This window comes from Carassius carassius, chromosome 3 (assembly GCF_963082965.1).
Source record: "Carassius carassius chromosome 3, fCarCar2.1, whole genome shotgun sequence".
Classification (NCBI taxonomy): Eukaryota; Metazoa; Chordata; class Actinopteri; order Cypriniformes; family Cyprinidae; genus Carassius; species Carassius carassius.
In genome coordinates, this window is record NC_081757.1 from 43775677 (window position 1) to 43799465 (window position 23789).

At 41.1% G+C, this 23789-nt stretch overlaps 2 protein-coding genes and 1 long non-coding RNA gene across 4 annotated transcripts in view; 1 reads left to right on the forward strand and 2 right to left on the reverse strand.

The window, feature by feature from the left end:
• The window catches only part of LOC132127750 (uncharacterized), a 461390-nt gene that overhangs the window by 232514 nt on the left and 205087 nt on the right, over nt 1-23789 (reverse strand). The gene's annotated exons all lie outside the window — the stretch shown is intronic.
• Nucleotides 1-23789, forward strand: part of LOC132127618 (obscurin-like) — a 499117-nt gene that overhangs the window by 71164 nt on the left and 404164 nt on the right. The window lies entirely within an intron of this gene.
• On the reverse strand, nt 16759-19307 carry LOC132127485 (uncharacterized). Its single transcript, XM_059539388.1, has 3 exons — nt 18455-19307; nt 18341-18379; nt 16759-18028 (listed from the first exon to the last, which is right to left on the reverse strand). The coding sequence occupies exons 1-3, from the start codon at nt 18666-18668 to the stop codon at nt 16782-16784; spliced, it is 1500 nt and encodes a 499-aa protein (XP_059395371.1). The 5' UTR covers nt 18669-19307; the 3' UTR covers nt 16759-16781.

The following is a 23789-nucleotide window of genomic DNA, read 5'->3' on the forward strand; positions in this document are numbered from 1 at the left end:
CCATGTGCGCTGAGAGCCTGCTGATGTGAGACTTGACAGCAAAGCAATTTCATACAGGCCTTAGTAATGAAGTTAATGATCACTCAAAGTTAACTGAGCATTAATGGTGGAGCATTTCACTTAAGTATTACAAACGAGCAATGTACATCACTGCATCTCATATGTAACTTATGTAAATAGCATGCACAGTAATTAATAAAAGCACCATGAATTCAACAAATCATCTTAATTAGATTAACATAAGACTCTTAAAACATAAAAGCACAAAATTGCACAGACATTCCCTTTTACCTCTGCATTTTCTGGTTCTGCCATGGCATGCTGAATGTTCCCCATCTCCCACAGCTGATTGGGTGTTAGGTTACCCTCAGTTCTGAGTGGGTGGTTATCCCATCCACTGGTGAAGATATCAAGACTAGCTTGTAGTCTGGGCAGAAACACGTAATGACAACTGAAGAGGTGTGCAATGTTTGAAAGGTCAAGCAAACCATCCTCCTCTAGTGAATGCAGCACACTGTAGTATGTGCTGGTCACAGCACACCACACATCTCTCCAGAGTCGTTCAATTCTGGGAAGAGAGTTAGAGCAAGATTAGATATGTTTTACATACAAAATACATACAATTTTACAATAGCATAACCAAAAGGTCTCAAAAGAAAATGTTTATCACAATTAAGTGAATATTCTTTTTCCTTTTCTTGATGTTAAAGAATTTGTTCATTCAGTCACTATTTGGTACATGTCAAAGACTTAAATCTAAATTTACCTTGTGGGGGAAAAACAGTTATGGTTATGATCAGTCTTTCTTCTGCCCTCGGTTGAGTGTGTGGCTACTCAGCCTATGCAGCGAGCTAAACATTCAGTAAGAGAAGGTGTGGCTCCAGGAATGACAGAACACAGTTTTCTTCTTAGTGCCTTTACTGAAGACCTCTCTTTTCTGAAAAAAAAAAAAACAACAACAAACAAACCAAGACACATTGCTGTGGATTTAAATGCTGGAAGTGATCAGAACTCAAGATTTAAGAATCACAAGATTACATTTTTAAATAATTCAGTTTGTGTCAATTTGCCACCATGTGGTTGCAGAATATACAGCAGTCAATTGCAGTTTCAGTACACAGATTGAAAGGCAGTTCAAAAAACTGTTCGGCATATTTATAATGCCAAAATTTATTTACTGCTACTATAGAAGAAAGTTATACATTTGTTTCTTTTTTCACTGTTCTGTAAAAGTATAACAGGTCTTCCCTCTTTAGTTAAATTTAGTAGAACATGAACTCAGTAAGCCTTGGTCAAAGCTACACAGGAAAAACAAAAGCTACTTATTTTACTTTGACAACCTATATGTACAACTTGACGAACTGAGTTGTGTAAAAAACAGAGCTGACATTGACTTATAAGAAACTGTGCAACCACATACCAAACAGAAGCTAGCAACATTAGCTTGACTTAGATCACAAACATCTTTTTGCATGTAAGAGTCAAAATAACCTCTTGAGTAACAGAACTTTTAGAAAAAACAAAATTGGCCATTTATTACTTACAGATTATGGCATGTCAACGCTTCCCAAAGATGTAAGGGGTCTGAGAGGAGTGTAGCATGTCAACACCTCTGGACATTTTCTCACACTGCGTGTAACAAACTTTTTTCCTGCTACCTCAACACATCACCAACAGAGCGCAGTCATAGTAAATGCAAAATATAATCGAAGAAGAACCCCCAAAAAACACTATAAGAGATACTGACCCCTAGTGGGAAAATAAAGAAATGCACTAGCGAACTAATACAATTCTATTGAACATAGAGGGACAGAATACTCCCCGCCTGACATCTGTAGAATGTCATCCATAACTAGCATGTAAATACAGATAAATTACCTGATTCTAAGTACTGTCCTTAGACACCAATAACACAACCTCACTTATAGGTCTTATGTAGCATTTGAGTTCACCCTTGCGGAAAATCTTCACCTCTATTTTCCTGACAAGTCCATCCTCGCTTGGGAAGATTTTGGTGATGAGACCAAGTGGCCAGTTGTTCCTATGTTCAAGTGCCTCCTTTAGCAGAAAAACATCTCCTGTTTGTAGATTTGATTTTACGGTTTTCCATTTGCGGCGGTTCTGAAGTCCTGAAATGTATTCCCTTTGCCATCGGCTCCAGAAAACATTGGCGAGGTATTGCACGTGCCTCCATTGCGCTCTGAAAAGATCCCTGCTTTCAAACTGACCTGGTGGGACTGGTGGGGTTGCAACTTTTTGTGTGAGTAGCATGGCAGGGGTAAGAATGGCTGGGTTTTCTGGATCTGTAGAAACTGCTGTGAGTGGACGAGCATTCACTATTGCAGTGACTTCAGCCATTAATGTCACTAATATCTCATGAGTAAGTTTTGCATTTCTATGTTCTAGGAGCATTGCATCGGGGATTTTGCCTGTGAACCCAATCATGCGCTCCCAGGAGCCACCCATATGAGTTGCATGTGGGGGGTTGAAATGCCATTTGCAGCCAGAATCTTTGAGAAAGCTGTGAAGTTTGCTGTTGTGACAGCCCTGTTTGTCTATTTGCAGTTCTTTGCAGGCACTCACAAAATTTGTCCCACAATCAGATCTGAGAAATTTGACTGCACCCCTGGCGAAGAAACGACGCAGCGCACTGATGAATGACGACGTGTCCATCGATTCTATAGTTTCAATGTGAATGGCACGTGTGCTCATACATGTGAATATTACTGCCCATCGCTTAGCATCCGCTTGCCCACCACGTGTTCTTCTGACTGTGACAGGCCAGGGGCCGAACACATCAAGGCCTACATGTGTGAAAGGAGGGTCCGTGGACAGCCTGTCCTCTGGTAGCTCAGCCATGATCTGTTCCTGTTGTCTGCCCCTTAGTTTGCGGCATGTGACACAATTGAATATCACTCTGCTTATTGCTCTTTTACCTCCCACAATCCAAAAACCTGCAGCCCTGACTGCCCCTTCAGTAAAATGTCTGCCCTGGTGGCATACTTTCCTGTGGAAGTGTTTTATAATGAGCTGGGCAAGGTGGTGCTTTCCAGGGATGAGTATGGGATTTGTTTCGTCCGATGTCAACTGTCCACGTTTTAGTCTCCCACCCACTCTGAGGATTCCATTAGTGTCGACAATAGGGCTCAGTTTGCTAAGTGGGCTTGAGTTTTTAAGGGGCACACCTTTTTCAACTTGTCTTATGTCCTCTGCGTAAACTTCTCTTTGAACAGTGTGAATGATAGTGTTCTTGGCTTGGTTGAGTTGTTTTTCAGTTAAATGTTCATTACAGCTGTGCCAGCCGTGACAGGAGCTCTCTGTGTTCGGCTTAAATGACTGGGCAATGTGCTGGAGTTTGGATATAGCTTTAAGTAGTGCATTCTAACTCGAAAACCTTTCAAATCTGACTCTACTGAGTCTATCCCTTGAGAGAGTGGTGGCACAAGTAGTGACCTCAGGTCGCAGTTCATTGTCAGTCTCCGGGTCTACAAGATCAAACAACTCTGCCTGTGGTTGACCCTTTCCTAAATTTGAAAGGAAAGTGGGTCCACTGATCCATGTGGAATTAGAGAGCTGCTCAGCGGGTAGTGCTCATGTGGCATGATCAGCAGGATTTTAATTAATTGGGCACGTAATGCCACTGGTGAGCTTGTGTAAAGCGCCTAATATGTTGCACTCTGTTGTGGACATAAACGTGAAAGCGTCTCTTTTTGTTAAAGATTTAACCGCGCACTACTTTGGAGTCGGTGTAGAAGCTCACCTGTTCGACTGCGATGTCTAGCTCCTCCAGGACTAACTGGGCCACCTCAACAGCCAGGACTGCTGCGCAAAGTTCAAGTCTGGGTATAGTGATGTCTGGTTTTGGGGAAAGCCGTGCTTTGCCGAGAAGGAAACCCACTTCACTGTGCCCATCTCTATCTGTGAGTTTGAGGTAAGCAACAGCGCCCACTGCCTTAGTGGAGGCATCACAAAAAACATGGATCTCCTTAGTTAGAGCAGCAGATAGTGGTATTGAGGTGTACATTCTGGGAATTTCACGTTGTTGTAGATATTTGAGGGAGTCTTTCCATTGTTACCACTGTTTTAATTTGTCTTTGGGCAATTCGGTGTCCCATTCACAAATGTAAGTGGAAATGTCTCTCAGTATGGCCCTGCCTTCTACAATGACTGGGACAGCAAAGCCAAGCGGGTCGAACACACTATTAATGACTGACAGCACTCCCCGTTTAGTGAAGGGCTTTTGATTGACTGTTACCTGAAACTTGAATAGGTCTGTGAACAGGTCCCAGCCCAAGCCTAAGCTGCGTTGCATAGGTGGGGTAGTCTGCCCGAGGTCAAGGTCCTGCATGTCCGTTGCAAAGTCCTCACTTGGAAAAGCACTTGTAATGATAGGACAGTTGGATGAGATTTTGTGCAGGCGTATGTTACACTGAGCCAGCATCTTCTGAGCTCGACAGAGAATGTCAATGGCCTCATCTGTGGAAGAGAATGATTTCAGTCCATCATCTACATAAAAATGACGTTCAATGAACTCTCTTGCATCACTGCCGTATTCCCTTTCTCCCTCCATCGCTGACCGTATCAGTCCATAAATAGCCACGGATGGGGAGGGGCAGTTCCCAAAAACGTGTACTCTCATCCTGAATTCCTGCACTTTTCCGTCCAGATCATGGTTTTTGAACCACAAGAAACGAAGGTAGTCGCGGTTGTCCTCTCTAACTAGAAAGTTGTGAAACATTTTCTCCACGTCTGCCATGACTGCGTATGGGTCAGACCTGAAACGCATCAGAACTCCCACAAGAGTGTTATTGAGATCTGGCCCTTTTAGTAGCACGTCATTGAGAGAAACATTGCTGCATTGAGCACTCGAATCGAAAACAACCCTAATTTTCCCTGGCTTTTGATGGTGGTAAACTCCAAAACTAGGGAGATACCAGCATTCCTGGTCTGGAGTAAGAGCAGGAGCTGGTTCTGCATGGCCCTTACTGAAGATTTTGTCCAAAAACTCAACATAGTGCTCCCTCATTCCTTTTGAGCGTTTTGCGAAGTGACATTAAACGACTGAGGGCCTGGTCCCTGTTGTTGGGCAAACGCTGTCTGGGGGTGCGGAATGGGAGTGGAGCTACCCAATTATTCGCATCATCTTTTGCAAAGTCTTTGTGCATAATGACCAAGAACAAAGCATCTTCTGCCGAAAGTGCCACTTTGTCATCTGCTGTTTGCTGGAAAATGTGTCTGCCCAATTCAACTTGTGTCTTATCAAGTGTATGACAGCTTTCTGTGTATTTGTCTTTGATATATATTTTGTTTTCACAGGAGTAGTATTATCATATCCTTAGTCTCAAATCTGAATGATTTATGACCCTGATTTATGGCCTGATTTATGTACGTACAGTCAGCGTAGACTGACAGGTAGTCCGAAGTGTACATGGTCAGTTTGGATTGATTTATGACTATATGGCCTGTCAGTCAAATCGGTTGCCCTGTCACTGGGTCCTGTCACCCTTGATTGACATGAAAGAGGTGTGTGTAAATCAAAAGTTCAAGCATGTCTCAGATTTGACTTGTGTTGTGTTTATTACTGGATATATGATGGTTGTATCTGTAACCGGAGCTGTGGGGGTCTCTGTGAAGTTCCTTCCTGGCCTGTTGTTCACACCTAAAGACAGTGCCTACATCCTGAAACTATGTTTTAAATAGGGGGTTAAAGAAATAGTCATTTAAACAGAGAAGACATTCTGAACAACCGTGTTACAATGGCTGCTGTTGCTCCAAAAACACCTAAAACCACTAGAAGAGTGATGCGTATTTCACCAACAAGAGGGCCTGTTGAAATAAGAAAGGAACTGACTTTTGCACCAAGGAAAAAATAAAGCGTTAGTTTGACAAAGTTTCTTCATGAAGAGATTAATATGACCACTCGTGATTTCTCAATGTCTGGTGATCGTGTCGGAAGATATGTGTTTGACAAAGTGATGCGTACCGTGAAGATCTATGCTATGGATATTGAAGACAATTTTACAACGAGGGAGCCCTTTCTGATTTTCCCTGACAAAGACTGGTGGTTATTCAACAACTACGTCTGGAGAGATTTGAATGACTGTGGTGACGATCCGTTGTACATTGCAGAATGGGATGGCATAGTCCCTGACACAAGATTTAGAGTGGTTGCGGATCACAGTAAAAAGTTACCTGATGACTGCGTTTACATTTTCTGCTGCAATGACAAGACAAAGATTCGTGAGCATGTGTGGCCTATACCTGAAGCTGAGCACTACATGCACTATGACATGAAGTTTTTGTTTCAGTGGAAAGATGTTCATATAATTGATGATGTTTTTACATCAGATTCATTTACCGCCATGTCTCAAGAATCTACGTCAGCCTGCTGCTACAGCAACACCCCCGAAACCCTGCCTGCAATGCCTGACGACAACACTACGTCTCTGGAGATCCTCCCACAAACCATCGACAACGCCTGGTTGGATAACTTCTGCATAGAGGTGGGGTATCACAACCTGACGTTTCTTACGACACCTTACGGCCCTAACGGTGCGGTAGCTGGAGCAGCGGTCTGTGCCGGCATCGACGACATAGACGGCTGTATTCGCACTGATGCGTTCAAAATTATAAAGGCAACTTTTGTAATCCTGCTGGAACACCTAATCAACAAAAAGCTTAAGGAACTCTGTCTGGGGTGTGAAGTTGATCATCCTAGTCAGCTTAGACACTCCTGTTTGTTTGAACCCTGCGCCTATTTCTTTGATGCTTACTTTGACGAGTTATCACGTAACCTGGTAAAGCCCGAGCTTAAACACATCATAGCTCAAGCATTAAACCGATTCGGTTTAAGGATTAATCCGCAGAGGGTCCAGGGCTCGGTGGACTCTATTTTGTGCGATTTGCGTGACGAGGCTTTCATTGTGGAGAAGCTTCGCGAGATCAGAGAAAAAGTTGTGGATGCCGCCAGTGAACAGATTGTCTATGACGCAGTGGACTACTGGAAGGGCGGTGCACACACTGAACAAGTGTAACAAAGCCATGGGGAACGGATGGTGTGTTAATGTTCTGACGAAATGTATGTTTAAGCAGCGTATTAGATGTGAAATGACCAACTTGCTGTACAAGATCATTGACGACAATGCTGATGTATCCTTAACAGTAAATGGATGTGATGTTAATGCCAAACGTTTTACAAACCTCAAGAAACAAATGGAAATTGTAAGAACAATGTCAAATGAGTGGACTGATGTCATGCGTATGTGTATTAATGCCTGTGAACCGATTTCTGTAACAATCAGAAAAATACTGGATCTAATGACTGAATGTGGTAAAAGTGTAAGAATTGCTGACGTTTTATGTCTGTGCACATATGTAACAGACCTATGTGTGGTGTTGATTTCAAGAAATGATCAGAGTAATGTTTGTGAGATAATTGAAACACTGGTTGACTACATGATTGAGAAAAAAAATGTAATGTGTGTAAAGTTTCTTCAGTACATTGACAATGTTTGATAAATAAAAAACCATTTCACTTAAAGCAGATGTGTTATTCTTTTGTAGACTCTGAGGGGTGATGATATGTCTGAACAGATTCTGAAAAATATTTACTATAACCCTTCTAATCCCGGTTCTTTAGGGGGTAAAAGGCGTTTAAAAGATGCAGTTTTAAAGGAAACCGGTGTTCGCTTAACTGATAAACAAATTTCAGACTGGCTAGCCGGAGAGGATGCATACACATTACACAGGACAGCACCTCTAAAATACAAAAGGAACAGGGTTTTTGTCTATGGTATCGACATGCAGTTCCAGGCAGATCTAGTCGATATGTCGGCATATGCCAAGGAAAATGACAACAACCATTTTCTGTTGACATGCATAGATATTTTCAGTAAATATGCTTGGACACGTGTGTTAAAAAACAAGAGTGGTGTTGAAGTGGCTAAAGCTTTTGAATCCATATTGAAAGAGGGGAGAGTACCTCAGAAATTACAAACAGATAAAGGAAAAGAGTTTTTTAACAAACATTTCCAAAACGTAATGAGAAAGTACAACATCTTACATTTTGCAACAGGCACAGAGTTAAAAGCTAGCCTTATTGAGCGATTTCACCACAGCTATAAGGCCCGAATGTTTCGATATTTAACAGCTACAAACTCCAGACGGTACGTCAACATACTTCAAGACCTCACAGATGGATACAACGCAAGCTATCACAGAAGCATCAAGATGAGACCGATAGATGTTTGCAAAGAAAACGTATCGGTGGTGCTACATAACCTATATGGGGTTATGGGTTCACACAAAGACAACCCTATATTTAAGTATAAAACTGGCGACACAGTAAGAATCTCTAAAGTAAGGGGTCCATTTGCAAAAGGATATGAGAAAAACTACACAGAAGAGTTTTTCACTGTAAAAACATGCATCCCGCGAGATCCCCCCGTCTATAGACTCTGTGATTATGATGGAGATGTTATCGATGGGGTTTTTTATGAGGAGGAATTGCAAAAAATATCTGTGAGTACAAACAAAACATTTAAAATAGAAAACAATTTGGACAGGAGGCGAGAAGGGCGAACAACAAAGGTTCTGATCCAGTGGTTAGGATGGCCTTCAAAATTCAACACATGGGTGAATGAGAAAGATGTGGTAGATGTGCAGACGCCATAAAATGAAAACACACATAGATGTGTGCGCATTCATTTAAAAACAATTATGTCTGAGGGTGGTTTTTACTTGACGCTCCCCTGTAATGCGTCGCGAGCCGTTTATCCAGAAAATACTATTTCTAGTTATAGAACCATGCTGGCAAGAAGCCTAAAAGGCGAATGGGAGGTCGGTTTGATCGAATTTGAATTCCCCAAATCATGATACACATTTCCAGAGGAAGACGGTGCATATATTGTCACACAGGAAGATGATGGGGGAAAAAAGTCTGAACATTATGCCGTTGGTGAAGGGATTAAGATTCACATCAACAATGGAGCTCAAACCATATCAAAGCTATGTAACACACTAAAGACGGGTTATTACGAGGATGTCCTATTTCTGATTAGAGAAATCAACAAAACTTTACCTCCTGGGACGACCCTCGGCTACGATCATGTAAAAAACAGAGTCTTTCTAAAAGCCCCTCCGAAGATGTCGCTAACATTTTATGGGAAGCTTGCTGTTATATTAGGGTTAAACCCCGGTGTCTCTATAGAATCCGCAAATCACGCTAATGAAGAAGAGTATGGCAGAAGAATCACAGCTGTGACGTACGCGCCGCATCAAGCAGACATAAACGAGGGTTTCTACAGTTTGTATATATATACAGATATCATTGAATATCAATCAGTTGGTGATGCGCACGTCCCGCTACTGAGGTGTGTACATATAGACCGTGAGAATAATAAGATTCTCAGTGTTAGATACGATAAGGCACATTACGTACCTGTCAATAAAACAACCATTACAGATATAACTATAGAGGTAAAAGATTATCAGAATTAAAAGGTACGTTTCACTTACGGCAAGGTGAGTGCTAAGTTACCCTTCAGGCCCGTGAAACAGGGTTTATTTTAAAAATAAATAATGCCCTATTCTAACCCGTACAAAATGGATCCTGAGCGTTACGTGGCCTATTACCAAAATCAGGCTGGTAACGGCCTTCCTGGTTATGCAGGGGGTGGCGTTATGTATGGAATGGGTCTGGGTGGGCTTTTCAGGGGACTCTTTCGAATGGCCATACCATTACTAAGACGTGGATTCAGCATTGCAAGGCCTCATCTTAAATCAGCTGCAAAAAACATACTAAGTGATGTTGTTAGCAATACACTAACACAGTCCTTTAACAATAACAACGCTCAAGACGGATCAACGCTCAAGACGGTTCTGCAGTGCGTGAATTCTACCAAATAGCCTTGGCTTCTGGAAAACATCTCAAAAACCAAGCACTGTCTATTGATAGAGAGGACTTTTTGCATGATTACACCCTATATGCATTCAATCTCACACCAGACGAGGGTTATGGACAGCACGTCTCACTTATCAAGTCGGGGAATATTAGACTTGAAGCACGGTTCAGACATCCTCTACCCCACACAATTAACCTTATTGTCTATTCTATTTTTGACAGTGTCATTGAAGTGACAAACCGCCGTCAGATCTTGGTTGATTACTATTAATACATAATAATGAACACGATCCAGCTTACGGCTATCATGGATAAGATTTCATGCAACACCCATTTTCTCGGTGTGCTCCCTTGCGACTACTTACCACAAACACCTTTAAGAAAATTACCATCATCAGTTATTTTTAACACACATGTTTCTAACACTAACACACTCCTTTAACAATAACAACGCTCAAGACGGATCAGGGCTAATGGTGATGTCTCGCAAAAGAACGTCCAGGCCACCGGGGTCCAGAAGGAGTGGTCAAACACAGAAGAAAAGAAAACGCAGAAGACCTCAGTCGCAAAATGCAAGCGAAAGGAGACAGCAAAACGTGTAACAACAGCAAAGTCGAAGAAATCTGTCAAAACAATTTTCTAGATCTCGACCTGTTCACAGTGCCTCTGACACAAACTGCAGTTGAAAAAAATACCTATATAGAAGTACCCCCATTATCAGCGATTTCAGACACATCGCCTTTGGAGTTTTTTATAGCAGGAAATGGGGCGGATTACATCGACTTGAACAATGTTTTATTATTTTTGAGGGTCAAAATCACTAATCCTGATGGTACAGATATCGCTGGTGGAGCACCGGTGGGACTTATCAACTACGCAGGGGCAACAATATTTTCACAGATTGATGTGTCACTGGGGGACCGTTTGATATCACAGAGCACAAACACCCATGCGTATCGCTGTCTTATTGAGTGTCTTGTAAATTATGATAAACATACCCTGGAAACACTTTTCTCTGCTGGATTGTTCTATAAAGATACAGCAGGCCACATGGACGCTGCGGACCCTGCAGGAGGAAATCACGTTCTGACAAAGAGAGCCGCCTTTACCAACGCTAGTAATGTTGTTGAGCTACTAGCACCGATTCACAGCAATATCTTCTTTCAGGAAAAACTGATGCTCAATGGCGTCGACATTAAAATTCGTATGACGCGGGGTAAAGATGAATTCTGTCTGATGAGGAGCGATGCTATCGCCTACAAGCTAAACATCCTGTCAGCCTCGCTATTTGTGAAAAAAGTTAGTGTCGCACCCGCTGTGAGACTGGGGCATGCACAAGCGCTGCTCTCAACCACCGCCAAGTATCCTATCGATCGCGTTTGTGTGAAAAACTTTTCGATTCCTCCAGGCTCCCGAGTCTGCAATCAAGAAAACTTATTCTTAGGAACTCTTCCAAAATCTATTGTTCTAGCTATGGTTGATAATGATGCTTTTACAGGATCATATAATAAAAACCCATTTGCCTTTAAAAATTACGATTTAGAATTTTTATCTATTTATCTGGATGGTCAACAATTCCCCGCAAAGCCTCTGCAACCTGATTATGGGAGTGGTTCTGCAGTGCGTGAATTCTACCAAATAGCCTTGGCTTCTGGAAAACATTTTAAAAACCAAGCACTGTCTATTGATAGAGAGGACTTTTTGCATGGTTACACCCTCTATGCATTCAATCTCACACCAGACGAGGGTTGTAGACAGCACGTCTCGCTTATCAAGTCGGGGAATATTAGACTTGAAGCACGGTTCAGACAGCCTCTACCCCACACAATTAACCTTATTGTCTATTCTATTTTTGACAGTGTCATTGAAGTGTCAAACCGCCGTCAGATCTTGGTTGATTACTATTAATACATAATAATGAACACGATCCAGCTTACGGCTATCATGGATAAGATTTCATGCAACACCCATTTTCTCGGTGTGCTCCCTTGCGACTACTTACCACAAACACCTTTAAGAAAATTACCATCATCAGTTATTTTTAACACACGTTTCTCGTCTCCCTGGTGAACACAGGCTTTCCATCCACATAAGCGAGGACGGCGTTGGATATTTCTTCGATAGCTTTGGAAATAAATATGACTATCCCCGTTTTCCACTAATAATCAGTGATTTTCTAAAACTGAATTCTAGAGTGGTACAATATTCCTCTGTGCAGGTCCAGGATTTTTCATCAGACACCTGCGGACAACATTGTGTGTTCTTTCTCTATCACATGGCTAGGGGTCATGATTATGATTATGTGTTAAAGTTATATAGTGATGATTTGATTAAAAACGTCAAACGTGTATCTGCTTTTGTAAAAAAAACTAAAACAATCTCAATGTAATGAAAATGTTTTTAAGTGTGTTCAGTGTGTGCAAACGGGTGAAATGTTCATGTCATACGATTAATAAAAAAAAAAAAAAAACTGAATACAAATTTATTTTTATAACTCTTTATTCACACATCACACACAACAATATCAATAACATGGTAAATTAAAAATGAGAACACAGTCTCTGTAAAAGAAAATAAATGGAAAAACAAAAACAAACAAACAAACAAAAAAAAAAAAACTCAAGAGATTAAAAATTTAACCATTTGCTACGGTCAAGAGCGGGGGATTTAAATACACCATCTTTTGGATAATTAAAGCAGTCCTGAAGGGGTACTTTGGTCTACCTCACGTTTTTTACGTTTTTTAGAAGATTTGGTTATTGGCGGTGTCGATTTGGTTTTAAAAGTGTTAATCGTATGTCTAACATAGTGATTCGGGACCATTGAATAAGGCACGTTTAAACTGGCAAACGCCTCCAGAAACTCATTCCACCCAGCAGGTCTCCGTTCATCAAGAATCTTTTGTGGGGCCATGACACTTTTAACTAAATCCAGCATGTGTGAACCATGGATGGTTTTACGTTTAAACACAAACTCGCCGGACTCTGTCCAAGAAGCAATATCTTTGGTTTTAGACATTTTATCCAAAATGTAGCGAACATTTTTTTCATTCCTCTGTGGGACATTCTTCAAATCATCATCTGCAACAACATCTAAAACATATTGGGTGTTCGTACCCGTAGACACCTCTGGTTCTTTTTTTTTTCAGCATGTACGGAAGATGGAAGTGATAATGTTAGTGTGTTGTTTGCTAGCTTGGATAATGTTAAAAACCTCTGCAATACAGACGTATACATCTTTGCCTTTTCATATGGTTCCAGATCATTCCTGTGCAAAATATCCCTCATGGTCATATCCAGATCGTTCTCCACTACCTGATGTATAGATTCACGTGTGGTACCTGCCTTTAGTTTATCCAACTGTCTTTGTGGAACCAGGTACATCCTCTCGGCATGTTCCATCCCTGACATTATTTATTAGATGCGATCAAACTGGCTATGAAAGGGACTGCAACACTTAAAAGTGGAAGAAGAAAGCCACCTTGTTGGTTAATCAACCGTCTCTTTCTTTTGACTCCGACTTTCTTATCTGCGACAAATTTGATTTCAGTTATTTTTCTTTTCAGCTTCTGGTGTTGTTGCGGTGTGAGCGGGATATTACCGTGGAGAACATTAAGAGCTAATTCACACAAACATAAAATGAACTCGTCTGTGGCAGCCTGTAAAATAACACGTCTTTGTTTGGGTGTTGCTTTTAATAACAACTTTAAAAGAGAATGGTTTCTTATAAGTCTCCCAGACATCTTTTTCCCCCCTAATCAGTTACGTTTTTTTTTTTTTTTTCTGGAGGTATACAACAGGATGTTGTGAAAGTAATGCAGTTCTGAGACGATACTGTTCGGGAGTCTTTGCTTTATAATCAATCAAAAGGTAACCGTAGAAGGGTGCCTGTAGCATCTTCATAACTCTCCATAAAAAACTTTGAGTTGTTTGGGTACATCTGTTTAGCTAAAATACCAATCTGGGCTGCGTTCTCGAATTCCTGAAGACAACCAGATAATTTGTGTTCAAATTAATAGTTCTGCTGGATTTACCTTGAAAAAATTAATTCTGTAGAATATAAATAACATTTAGATTTTTATGATGTACATAGACTTTAAAAAGTTTCTCAATCTCCTTGTTATTGGATGCATCCTGCTTAAAATCATCAACTATTACAAGGGATGTTTTATTGACAGGAAACAAAACATCATCGTCCAAAGTGTGTGGAATTCCTTCAATAAATGTAATATTGTTATCATACATATTCAACAAATCATCATACAAAGGTTGCCATACAGAATAAATGAAAACAATATTGTCAATTTTTTTAGAAATCAACTTTCCAGCATTTTGCAACAACATTTTTACCAAAAATGTTTTACCACTGTTGCTAGGGCCTGCTATAACCAATGAGAATGGACATTGGAGCCGAATGTCAAACCCTTCTGTGTCATGTACACTCCCACCAAAAACGTTGTCAGAAGCCATATGGAAGTGTAGTGAAGTCAGGGAGCAGTACACGCTTATCGTACACAACTCTGAATTTCTTTACAAATTACTTATTGTGTAACGTCAAATCCTTTTTATCCCTCACAATAGTGTCGTTGTGTGCAAGAATATGACGGCTATCATCCCTCCCCTTCACATAATGCTTAACAAGACCAATCATTGAATCTAATGTGATGGCTTCGGAGTTTAAAGCGTTAACCATAACTTTTCGGGCCAGTGCTGGTAAAGACGGTAATATGGTCATCGGGTCCAGCTTCATCAGTAAGATCACCGAGATATGGGCCTAGTGGTGGTTCATATTCACCTTCTCTGGTTGTAAAAACAACACTGTCGGTTTCACAATAAAGCAACCTATCACCCAGCCTATCCATAAGCTTGTAGAGTTCTAAACGCGCATGGGCAGTTGTAAAAGCACCAATAAAGACATTGACATCACGAGTCTGTGGGGCTTTCCCTGTGGGGTAAGACCATTGTACAATTGCCGCAGTGTCTGACACAAATGAGAAATGTCTGATGTCGTACTCTGCGTTAAAAATGTGTCGTGCAAATTGTTCTGGATCTCTAAGTATTTCAGTTTTAGGTAAACCCTCACGAAGGCAGAACCGTCCCCAGAGTGAGTTTAAGACCAATTTCATTATCGATCTACGCGCGGGGTTCGGTTCAATCTTGTCCACATTCAGCTGAATCCCTTCTTTCTCAAAGTAATCTCTGATATAAGATTCTTTGTCTGCATCGGTCACCACATCTTTTGGAAACCCTGAACTCTCCTGTTTGAACTGTAAAAATGTTTTAACATAATCACGGAACAGTGTGTCTGATCGTTGGGGAAAATGCCAGACCTCATCCAAATTTACTAAGACATAGCCTTTTTCAATAGCTTTTAGCACTTCGATGCTTACCCAGCAACCGCTGATGGCCCTTTCATCATCCGTGTGCATACACGGTAGTGTCTGGTTCTGCTGTTCTGCACACAACCTGCAGAGCGGGAAAGTTAATTTTTTGTTTGCGCGATAGGGTAGTACTGGGTGAAGCAGTTTTCGAGGTGGTAGCACAGTAGCCTTAACAAGACCATAATAATTTTCAAGATTATCAAAATCTTTGAAAATTATTTGGGGGTGCCCTATCGGGAAGCACTTTGTGGCCTGACAAAATGGATAGAGACTTGTGAAATCCACATACCGTATGACCTCACCTTCTGTTGTCTTGTGATAAAACTTGAATGAATTCGTTCTACCACCGTACAAACTTTCGCGGGGTTTCAATCTCCCTGAATGTTTATAGACGGACATGAACGCAATCACATCAGCATCAGATTGTTTAGCACGGGTCCAGCTACATTCCCACTGAATCTCGGTATGAAGATTGTATGCATTCTGTAAAAATTCAATCTTGTCATCAAACTGTCTTTTGAGAAGACCATAAGGTACCTTCAATAAAGGATTTAAATCATTGGGGTTATAACATCGTTCACAACCGTGAAAAAAACACCCTGCAAACTCTAATGCTTTTTTATTTATGCCATCAATATAAAAACCGTCTACATAATACTTGCCGAATGACATCTCGCCGTGGTTTAGAGCGTGTTGAACAAACACTGAACGTGATTTGCTGATATATTCAAGCCATTCGATTGATACGTTCGAGTATGTTTTGTTCTGACTGATATATGCGCTGTTGTGTGTCAGTGCTATTGTGTCTTTTGGGAGGTAGTGTGTTTTATAGATAGCCATGCAGGTGGATGCCAGAGTGGTGTAATTAAATGGATCCAGACCTGTACACAGAATGAATTCATCACGATACTTCATACATACATCCCTCAGCAGAACTACATCATTTTTTCCATAAATTGCTAGTTCTTTTTTAAAATCAAACACTTGGTCGGAGATAGTACTATACCATGCATCGAACTCTGTTCTGTCTTTGTTTGACATAGTCGTATACCCGTAAAACTCTTTGGCAGGGTATGGACCGACATACGAATAATTTTCAACACGGTTGAAGTGATGTGGGAAATAACCCTTCACAGAGTTGGTCAGATTAAAAGCAGCAGGTGTGTTGGCTAGACGCATGGGTATAAAACTGTTACTATCGATAAATCTCTGTTTGAATGCTTCGTCATACATATGGATTAGACGACACCCCTGCATTGTAATTTTAGGAGGTATCCCCATCTTAGTGAAGTATTCCAAATGAATGAAATGATCAAATCCAGATGCATTATGTGCAATCCATGTGTAATTATTATAATGAGGCTGTCTGAATTTCTTAACGAGACGATCTACACAATCAGAACCTTCGGCCAAAAATTCTTCTCCCTCAAACGTGATCGCATATACAAAAATTGCAAAATGCCTGTTATTTTCATAACGAGTTTCGAAACCAAAAAAAATTTAGCGATTATTTGGCTCCTTCTCCTTAACCGGTTGAATGAAACACTGATGCACACCGTCGGTAACCAAACCCTCATTACAGTGAACACAACGATCAGCAGGACATTTGTGTGGCTTGGGGTTGATGCCACTGACATGGTAACGTCTATTACATTTACCGCAATATTTGGTAACGTCACACTGTGCAAATTTCTGACCTGGAGGTGGCTTTTTATGCATCTGAAAACAATAGTCTGACCTACAGTACCTCAAACAGTCACCGCAGTGTTTTGTTTTTTTGGGGTAAAGATGACATTCAGAAGCGTTGCAAACATCGCAGGTGTATTGACATCTGTGATCTCGCTGTGCAGTAAACCCTTGATAACAATACTCGCACACGTATGGTGTGCCTATGAACCCCTTCAGATTTTTAATCATAAAATAATGATTGTCGTGGAGGTACAAAAACACTGTTTTAGGATGCGGTACATCTGTGTTTGCATATTTCTCCAGCTTCCCTGTATTCGTTCTATAGAAGACCACTATTTTAATATTCAACATACGTTCAAACTGAGCAATATCCTTAAGTGATATCATATGTTGATCGGTGTATCCTGCAGACTCCTGCAATGCTGACGCTACAGGCTCTAACTCAGTGTGTGGTTTCTGAGGGTTAAGAAAGTGTGCTAAGCAGATTGCAAAACAAAGATTGTTTTCCCCAGCAATGTTTGAGGGGACAAACAAATTAAGTCTGTTCTTATCAATCACTTGATTGTGGGCTAGATCCCTTAATTTTCGTCGAGCGCCTCCTTGTTTACTTCTTGCTATAGACACTTTTAAATTTAAACACTCATCAAACTGTACATCTGTGTTGCTTTGCATGATTTTTTCAAGATTGCTGATGAAGAGATCGACACTGTAATCATTGCTAGCTGACAGGAGTGTATTAACATCAGATGTCAAGCTAGGACCGCTCAAAGTGATGTTAATTAAACTACCATCTCCACCTAATAATCTGGAAAACGCCACTATTTCAGAAAACGTGTCATGTAAAAACGCAGTGTAGTCTGCTAGACCTGTAGAAGATATTTCCCTTAGATTTATAAGCCTGTGGATTTCCAAACCATTGAATCGCCCTCGTGGCACCACTGTGTATCCAGCCACATTGCCACCCACTCTTACAAATGTTTCTATTTCAGCTTGTGTGAGACCCATGCAGGGGTCTGTCAGGTCAGGAGTGTGGTGTGGCTGGGTACCAGCTCCCGCACCTAGCTGCGAATTTAAAAACGGTTCAAAAATCGGATATGGTCGTGGTTCTGACTCATCACCTGGCTGTTGTGAATTTAAAAACTGTTCAAAATCAAAAACTGGTTGGTGTTAGCGCAGTGGATAAGACGCATGCCTGTGGTGTGGGAGACCCGGGTTCGAATCCACTGTGAACCGCCAGTGTGTCCCTGAGCAAGACACTTAACCCCTAGTTGCTCCAGAGGCGTGCGACCTCTGACATATATAGCAATTGTAAGTCGCTTTGGATAAAAGCGTCAGCTAAATGAATAAATGTAAATGTTCTGACACATCACCTAGCTGTTGTGAATTTAAAAACTGTTCAAAATCAAAAACTGGTTCTGATACATCATCTGGCTGTTGTGAATTTAAAAACTGTTCAAAATCAAAAACTGGTTCTGGCACATCACCTGGCTGTTGAGGAGGCTCTGCCCTTGATTGTACCGCGTTTATTAATTTTAACAACTTAGATGGCTTGTGTTTTTTCATCTCATCAACAGTCTGTATGAGTCTGAGTAGCTTTTCTGTAGTGTTTTGTTGATTTTGGAAATTATCATCCCTATTGCAACTTAACTGAGGATCTTGTTCACCATCACATGACTCCCGACAACGTTTTGCAGCCATTTCTAACTCTAATTTATTTTAAAAATATTCACAAAATACACACCTCTCAACTAAAAGTAGAAGAAGGAAAAATCTAATCATAAAACCACATCTATGCACACTTGTGTCAAAAAACAATACACACTTAGGAAAAAAAAAAACTGGGTAAAGAAAATAGGACTCACCATTACACTTATTTAAAAAGGTCCAGCAGTTCGGTTAACAGCGTTACAGTCATTTCCTGATCACAGGCTGCCTGAGCATGACCACCATCATGACGTTTTAGTGACGCAACAATTTGTTTAAGGATGATCCCATGTTTCTGCTGCTCCTTGACAATAGTGTTCAAAATGGCTTTGTTTGCGTCGTTCTGCTTTTGGTTCTTGACAATAGCCTGATTATGACGTGCTTGGTCCTCTATAATTCTTTCTTGGTTCTTGACAATAGTGTTCAAAATGTCTTTGTTTGCATCGTTCAGCTGTTGGTTCTTGTATTCCTCCTGGTTAGAAGGAAGCTTGTCTGCATTATCATCTGAATCTGCAATGTTTTCAACAGTGTCTGTGGGTTGATTTAAATTCTTCTCTTGATCCACATTAGATGGGGCATTCATATCGCATCTGTCCCATGATTGAGCAAAATGTTCGTACTTGAGCGCCTTGTCGTCTGATTATGTACAATATTGATAATAATAATTAATACCAATACTACTACTACTACTAATAATAATCATTTAATTTCATTCCTCTATACTCACGAGTTGATTGTTGATTGATTGTTTTCGCTCAGGGGTGTTAGGTATCACGTTGATCTCACAGGGGCCTGCAGTCTTTTGTCCACCAGCCTGAACCGGCAGAGCAGTCACGTTCTGGTGTTCCTGACGTGATCTTGATACTGACCCCGGTCTTCTAACACAGGGATCAGCAATTGCTCGAGGTATGCTGTCAGCAAAACTCCCCGTACAATCTAGAGTGGAAAGAACAAGCATAATTTTTTTTTTCTTCAAGGATGTGATACAAATATATTCTAAATAATAATACAAATGATTAATACATACCAATAGGTGTAGAATTAGTAGATGTTTGCGGCGGTGAATGGATCTGCGCAGTCACAACCACTCTTCTTCCTAACGACGGCTCTTGTCTAGCACTGTTTGCTGTTTCATGTCGATCAGCAGTTGTAACGGACGGGTACCGGTTAACAAGCCGTCTTAAACAAGCTAGCATGGACACAAAGTTTTATTTAGTCTTTTTTTTCTTCTGACATTGTAAGAGAAATCTTTTATAGATCTATATATTGATTAAAAATAAAAGTAAAAAACTCACAGAGCGATCCCTGTTTTCAGTTAGCGTATCTCTCACGGCTCGCTCCTTCGCCGTACTAATCGATTGAGCGCCCGCTGTTTGTATGAATGAGAAAGAAAAAAAACGATCATAAAACACCAAGCCTAGAACAAGTACAATTTATTTTATTTTTACAACATAATATAAATTATTAACAGAACTTACCGGGTGCGGGTGTGATGTCAGGCCTAATCCCGGGGACCTCGAGCGCAACGTTAGGTTGTGGAGGACGCGCTGTCGGCGGGAATAATGAAAAAGAACGAACATAAACACGCGTTCGCTATACATAACGATATGTTTTTAATAAATAAAGAAACAATAGTTTAATCATACCGCCCGCGTTCAGCGCTTTGATCTCGTTCACAATCGTCTCATAACCGCTGCTCTGCGCACATAACATCAAATTACCTGTCAAGCAATGGGATGACTCATACCGTGATCACGCATAAACAAATTTGAATTAAACGGCAGTTAATGAAAACTAGACTTACCGTTAGGAGAGCCAGACATTTTTAAAAATGTTGTCCTACTTTAAGCCGTAGCAAAAAAAGCTGTTTAGCTGCTGAAGAAAGCTTCAGTTTCTGCGGCGTTAGCTTTTGTACACGCGAAAAAGAGTTGCGAAAAAGGGGCGTGTCATATGTAGCCGCAGCAGCTTCAAAGGAAACAACGTTGATGTGTGCAACAGCCTAACATAAAATCATTCTGTATTTTTAAGAAACGAATGGAGACTATTTTTATATAGAAAATAGTATCATCTATTTTAAATATCAACATATGCATTGTGTGTGTGTGTGTGTGTGTGTGTGTTTTAAAGTTGGTTTTAAATTGAACGTGAGATTTCAACTCCTTTTACTTCACATATTATGGATAGTATTTTCTTAACATCAATGAATGCCTGTTTGATTTTATTAATTTCAGATAACATTAAATTATTTATCTCTTCATTGGCTTGGTTAGTTGCTGATTTAAATAATTATCTCTCTCTCTCTCTCTCTCACTCTCTCTCTCTTTGACTTGTCATAGAAATTATAAAACCTAGTGTCCTAGGTTTTGATGTTTCTAAGATGTTAAATCGGTGTTTCCTTTATTCCTGATGCATTTCCTAAAATAAAAAAAAAATTCTCACCTGGAAAGACTCCAGACATCCTCCTCCTTTTCAGAGGTGGATGTAGACCAGCCATAGCCACACTGTTGGTGTCTAGGTATCAACATATACCATATAGATCAAACAAACCTTGATCCTGTCAAGCCGTCAATACACTCACTTTTACTCAGCCATTTTTATTTTCCAGGAAGAACCCAAACACCCCTGACTGGAAGTGGGTAACAGGTCAGGAAAGAACTTCACAGAAACCCCCACAGCTCCGGTTACAGATACAACCATCATATATCCAGTAATAAACGCAACACAAGTCAAATCTGAGACATGTTTGAACTTTTGATTTACACACACCTCTGTCATGTCAATCAAGGGTGACAGGACCCAGTGACATGGCAACCGCTTTGACTGACAGGTCATATAGTCATAAATCAATCCAAACTGACCATGTACATTTCGGACTACCTGTCAGTCTACGCTGACTGTACGTACATAAATCAGGCCATAAATCAGGGTCATAAATCATTCAGATTTGAGACTAAGGATATGATAATACTACTCACAGGGGCTGAGGAAGGTAGGGCGGCCATTGTTAAGAACGTTTGTCTTAAAAGAGTTCACTGTGGGTTTGTGGGCACCTGAGAGGCAGACATCACCTATAACTACCCATCCCAGATCAAGGCATTGAGCATAAGGCGCACTGTTTGGACCATTCACCTGACTGCGGACCTTGTGAGCTTGGATAATGTCCCTGCCCAAGAGGAGAAGGATTTTTGCTGATGGGTCCAAAGGAGGAATCTGCGAAGCGATCGCCTGTAGATGAGGGTGAGCAAACACAGCCTCAGAGGTGGGAATCTCGTCCCTGTTATCTGGAATCTGATCACATTCTGTTAGTATAGGCAGCAGCATGGACACTTTTCCATTCACATCCTCAATAACAAGGTCACTAGCTCTGCACCCTCCACTCTCTGATAAACCAGCGCATGTTTTCATGGTGTATGGAAGTATGGTACCTTTTACATTAAACATGTCAAAGAAGGCAGACCTGGCTAAGGATGAATTGCTTTGATCATCTAACATGGCATACATCCTCCTTTTCTCTTCAGGGGATGTGCGGGGATACACGTTGACTAAGCAAATCTTAGAGCAGGATATACCTTTGAGACCTTGGCCACACACTTCTGTGCAACTGGTCGTAGTTACAGGGCTTGGGGAATTGAACTCTCCGCCATAGTTCTGAGGCAGAGGGTTAGAGTCTTTAGGTATCCACGGAGGTGGACCAGCATGCCTGGCGGACACGTGCACATTACTATTACATTCTGAGCATTGGATAATGGCTTTACAGTCTTTAGCTCTGTGACTTGTGGAGGAACAACACCTATAACAAATAGCGTGTTCTTTGAGAATAGTTTTTCTTTCATCCAGTGTTTTTGACCTAAATCCCCTGCATTTAGCAAGTGAATGGGGCTTGTGGTGAATAGGACATTGCTTGTCCGGATTGAGAACTGATGTTTGAGCTGTGGCATTTGTTTGACTGATATCTGTTTTGTTCACCGTAACAGGGACTCTGTATCTGGTTGGTTTTAGCGGTGTCTTGTCAACCTTTGGAGCTACTATGTTTGAACTTTGTAGCATAAAGCTAGGGTCTGTTTTCATTTCAGCGTAGTCATTTACAAACTGAACAAAATATGAGAAAGGTGGGTAAACTGCACCATTGTCTCTTTTGTATTTTGTCCCTTGTTTCAACCATGACTCCTGGAGTCTGTAAGGGAGCTTTTCAACTATTGGGTTTATCCCCCTTGGGGTGTCAAGAAAGCTAAGGCCTGGCAGATCACTTTCACTTTGTGCATACTCTAACTCTAGCAGAAGATCTGCAAGCTCCTGCAGCAGGTGAGTGTCTTTATTGGATATCTTTGGAAAAGTCTGTAAGCGTTGGAAGAGTGACGCTTCGACTACCTCTGGAGAGCCATAACTCTTGTCTAGACGCTGCCACAAACGTTGGTGGCCTGCTTGTGGGTTGTTCACATGGACCGCCCTAATCCTCAGAGCGTGTTGAAGTGACTCCCCGCTGAGCTACTTGGTTAGAAGGTCAAGCTCTTCGCTGGGCTTAAGGTGAAGACCTTTTATGGCGTTGCAGAAGATGGACTTCCAGGACAAGTAGGACTCAGGACGGTTGTTGTCGAAAACCTTGAATCCCGCTGTCAGCTGATCAAGGCGTGATAGATAGGCTGCTAGATCCGACAGTTCAGTTTGTGGAGTCACTGAAGGTCTAGGCTGGGGTGAAAAGTCCCTTTTTATGTGTGTAGGAGGGTGCTTCAGCTGCTCCCTTTCTACAAAATCAGTGGGATGTTCACCTGTAGAGGAAGCGACTGGTATTTGGCTCTGTTGTAGATGGTGAGAGTCGTTATGACTGACCAGTTGTCTTGTGTCAGGCTTTTCTTCTTCTTTCACTTGCAAACTGAAGTTGGTGAAGTGAGCATTCACATAGTCGCGAGCACGTCTAATGGAAGGAGGCGTCTTAGGGGAGATGTGGTGTAGCTTCAGACTGAGACATCTTGGGTGCTTGATAGGTAGGTAATCTTTTTACTCTTCTGCACTCGGTTGAGTGTTTGGCTACTCAGCCTATGCAGTGAGCGAAACATTCAGTAAGAGAATGTTTATTTAATTTCATCGGGAGTGAAGTGCTAATTGGGGTGTTTTCAA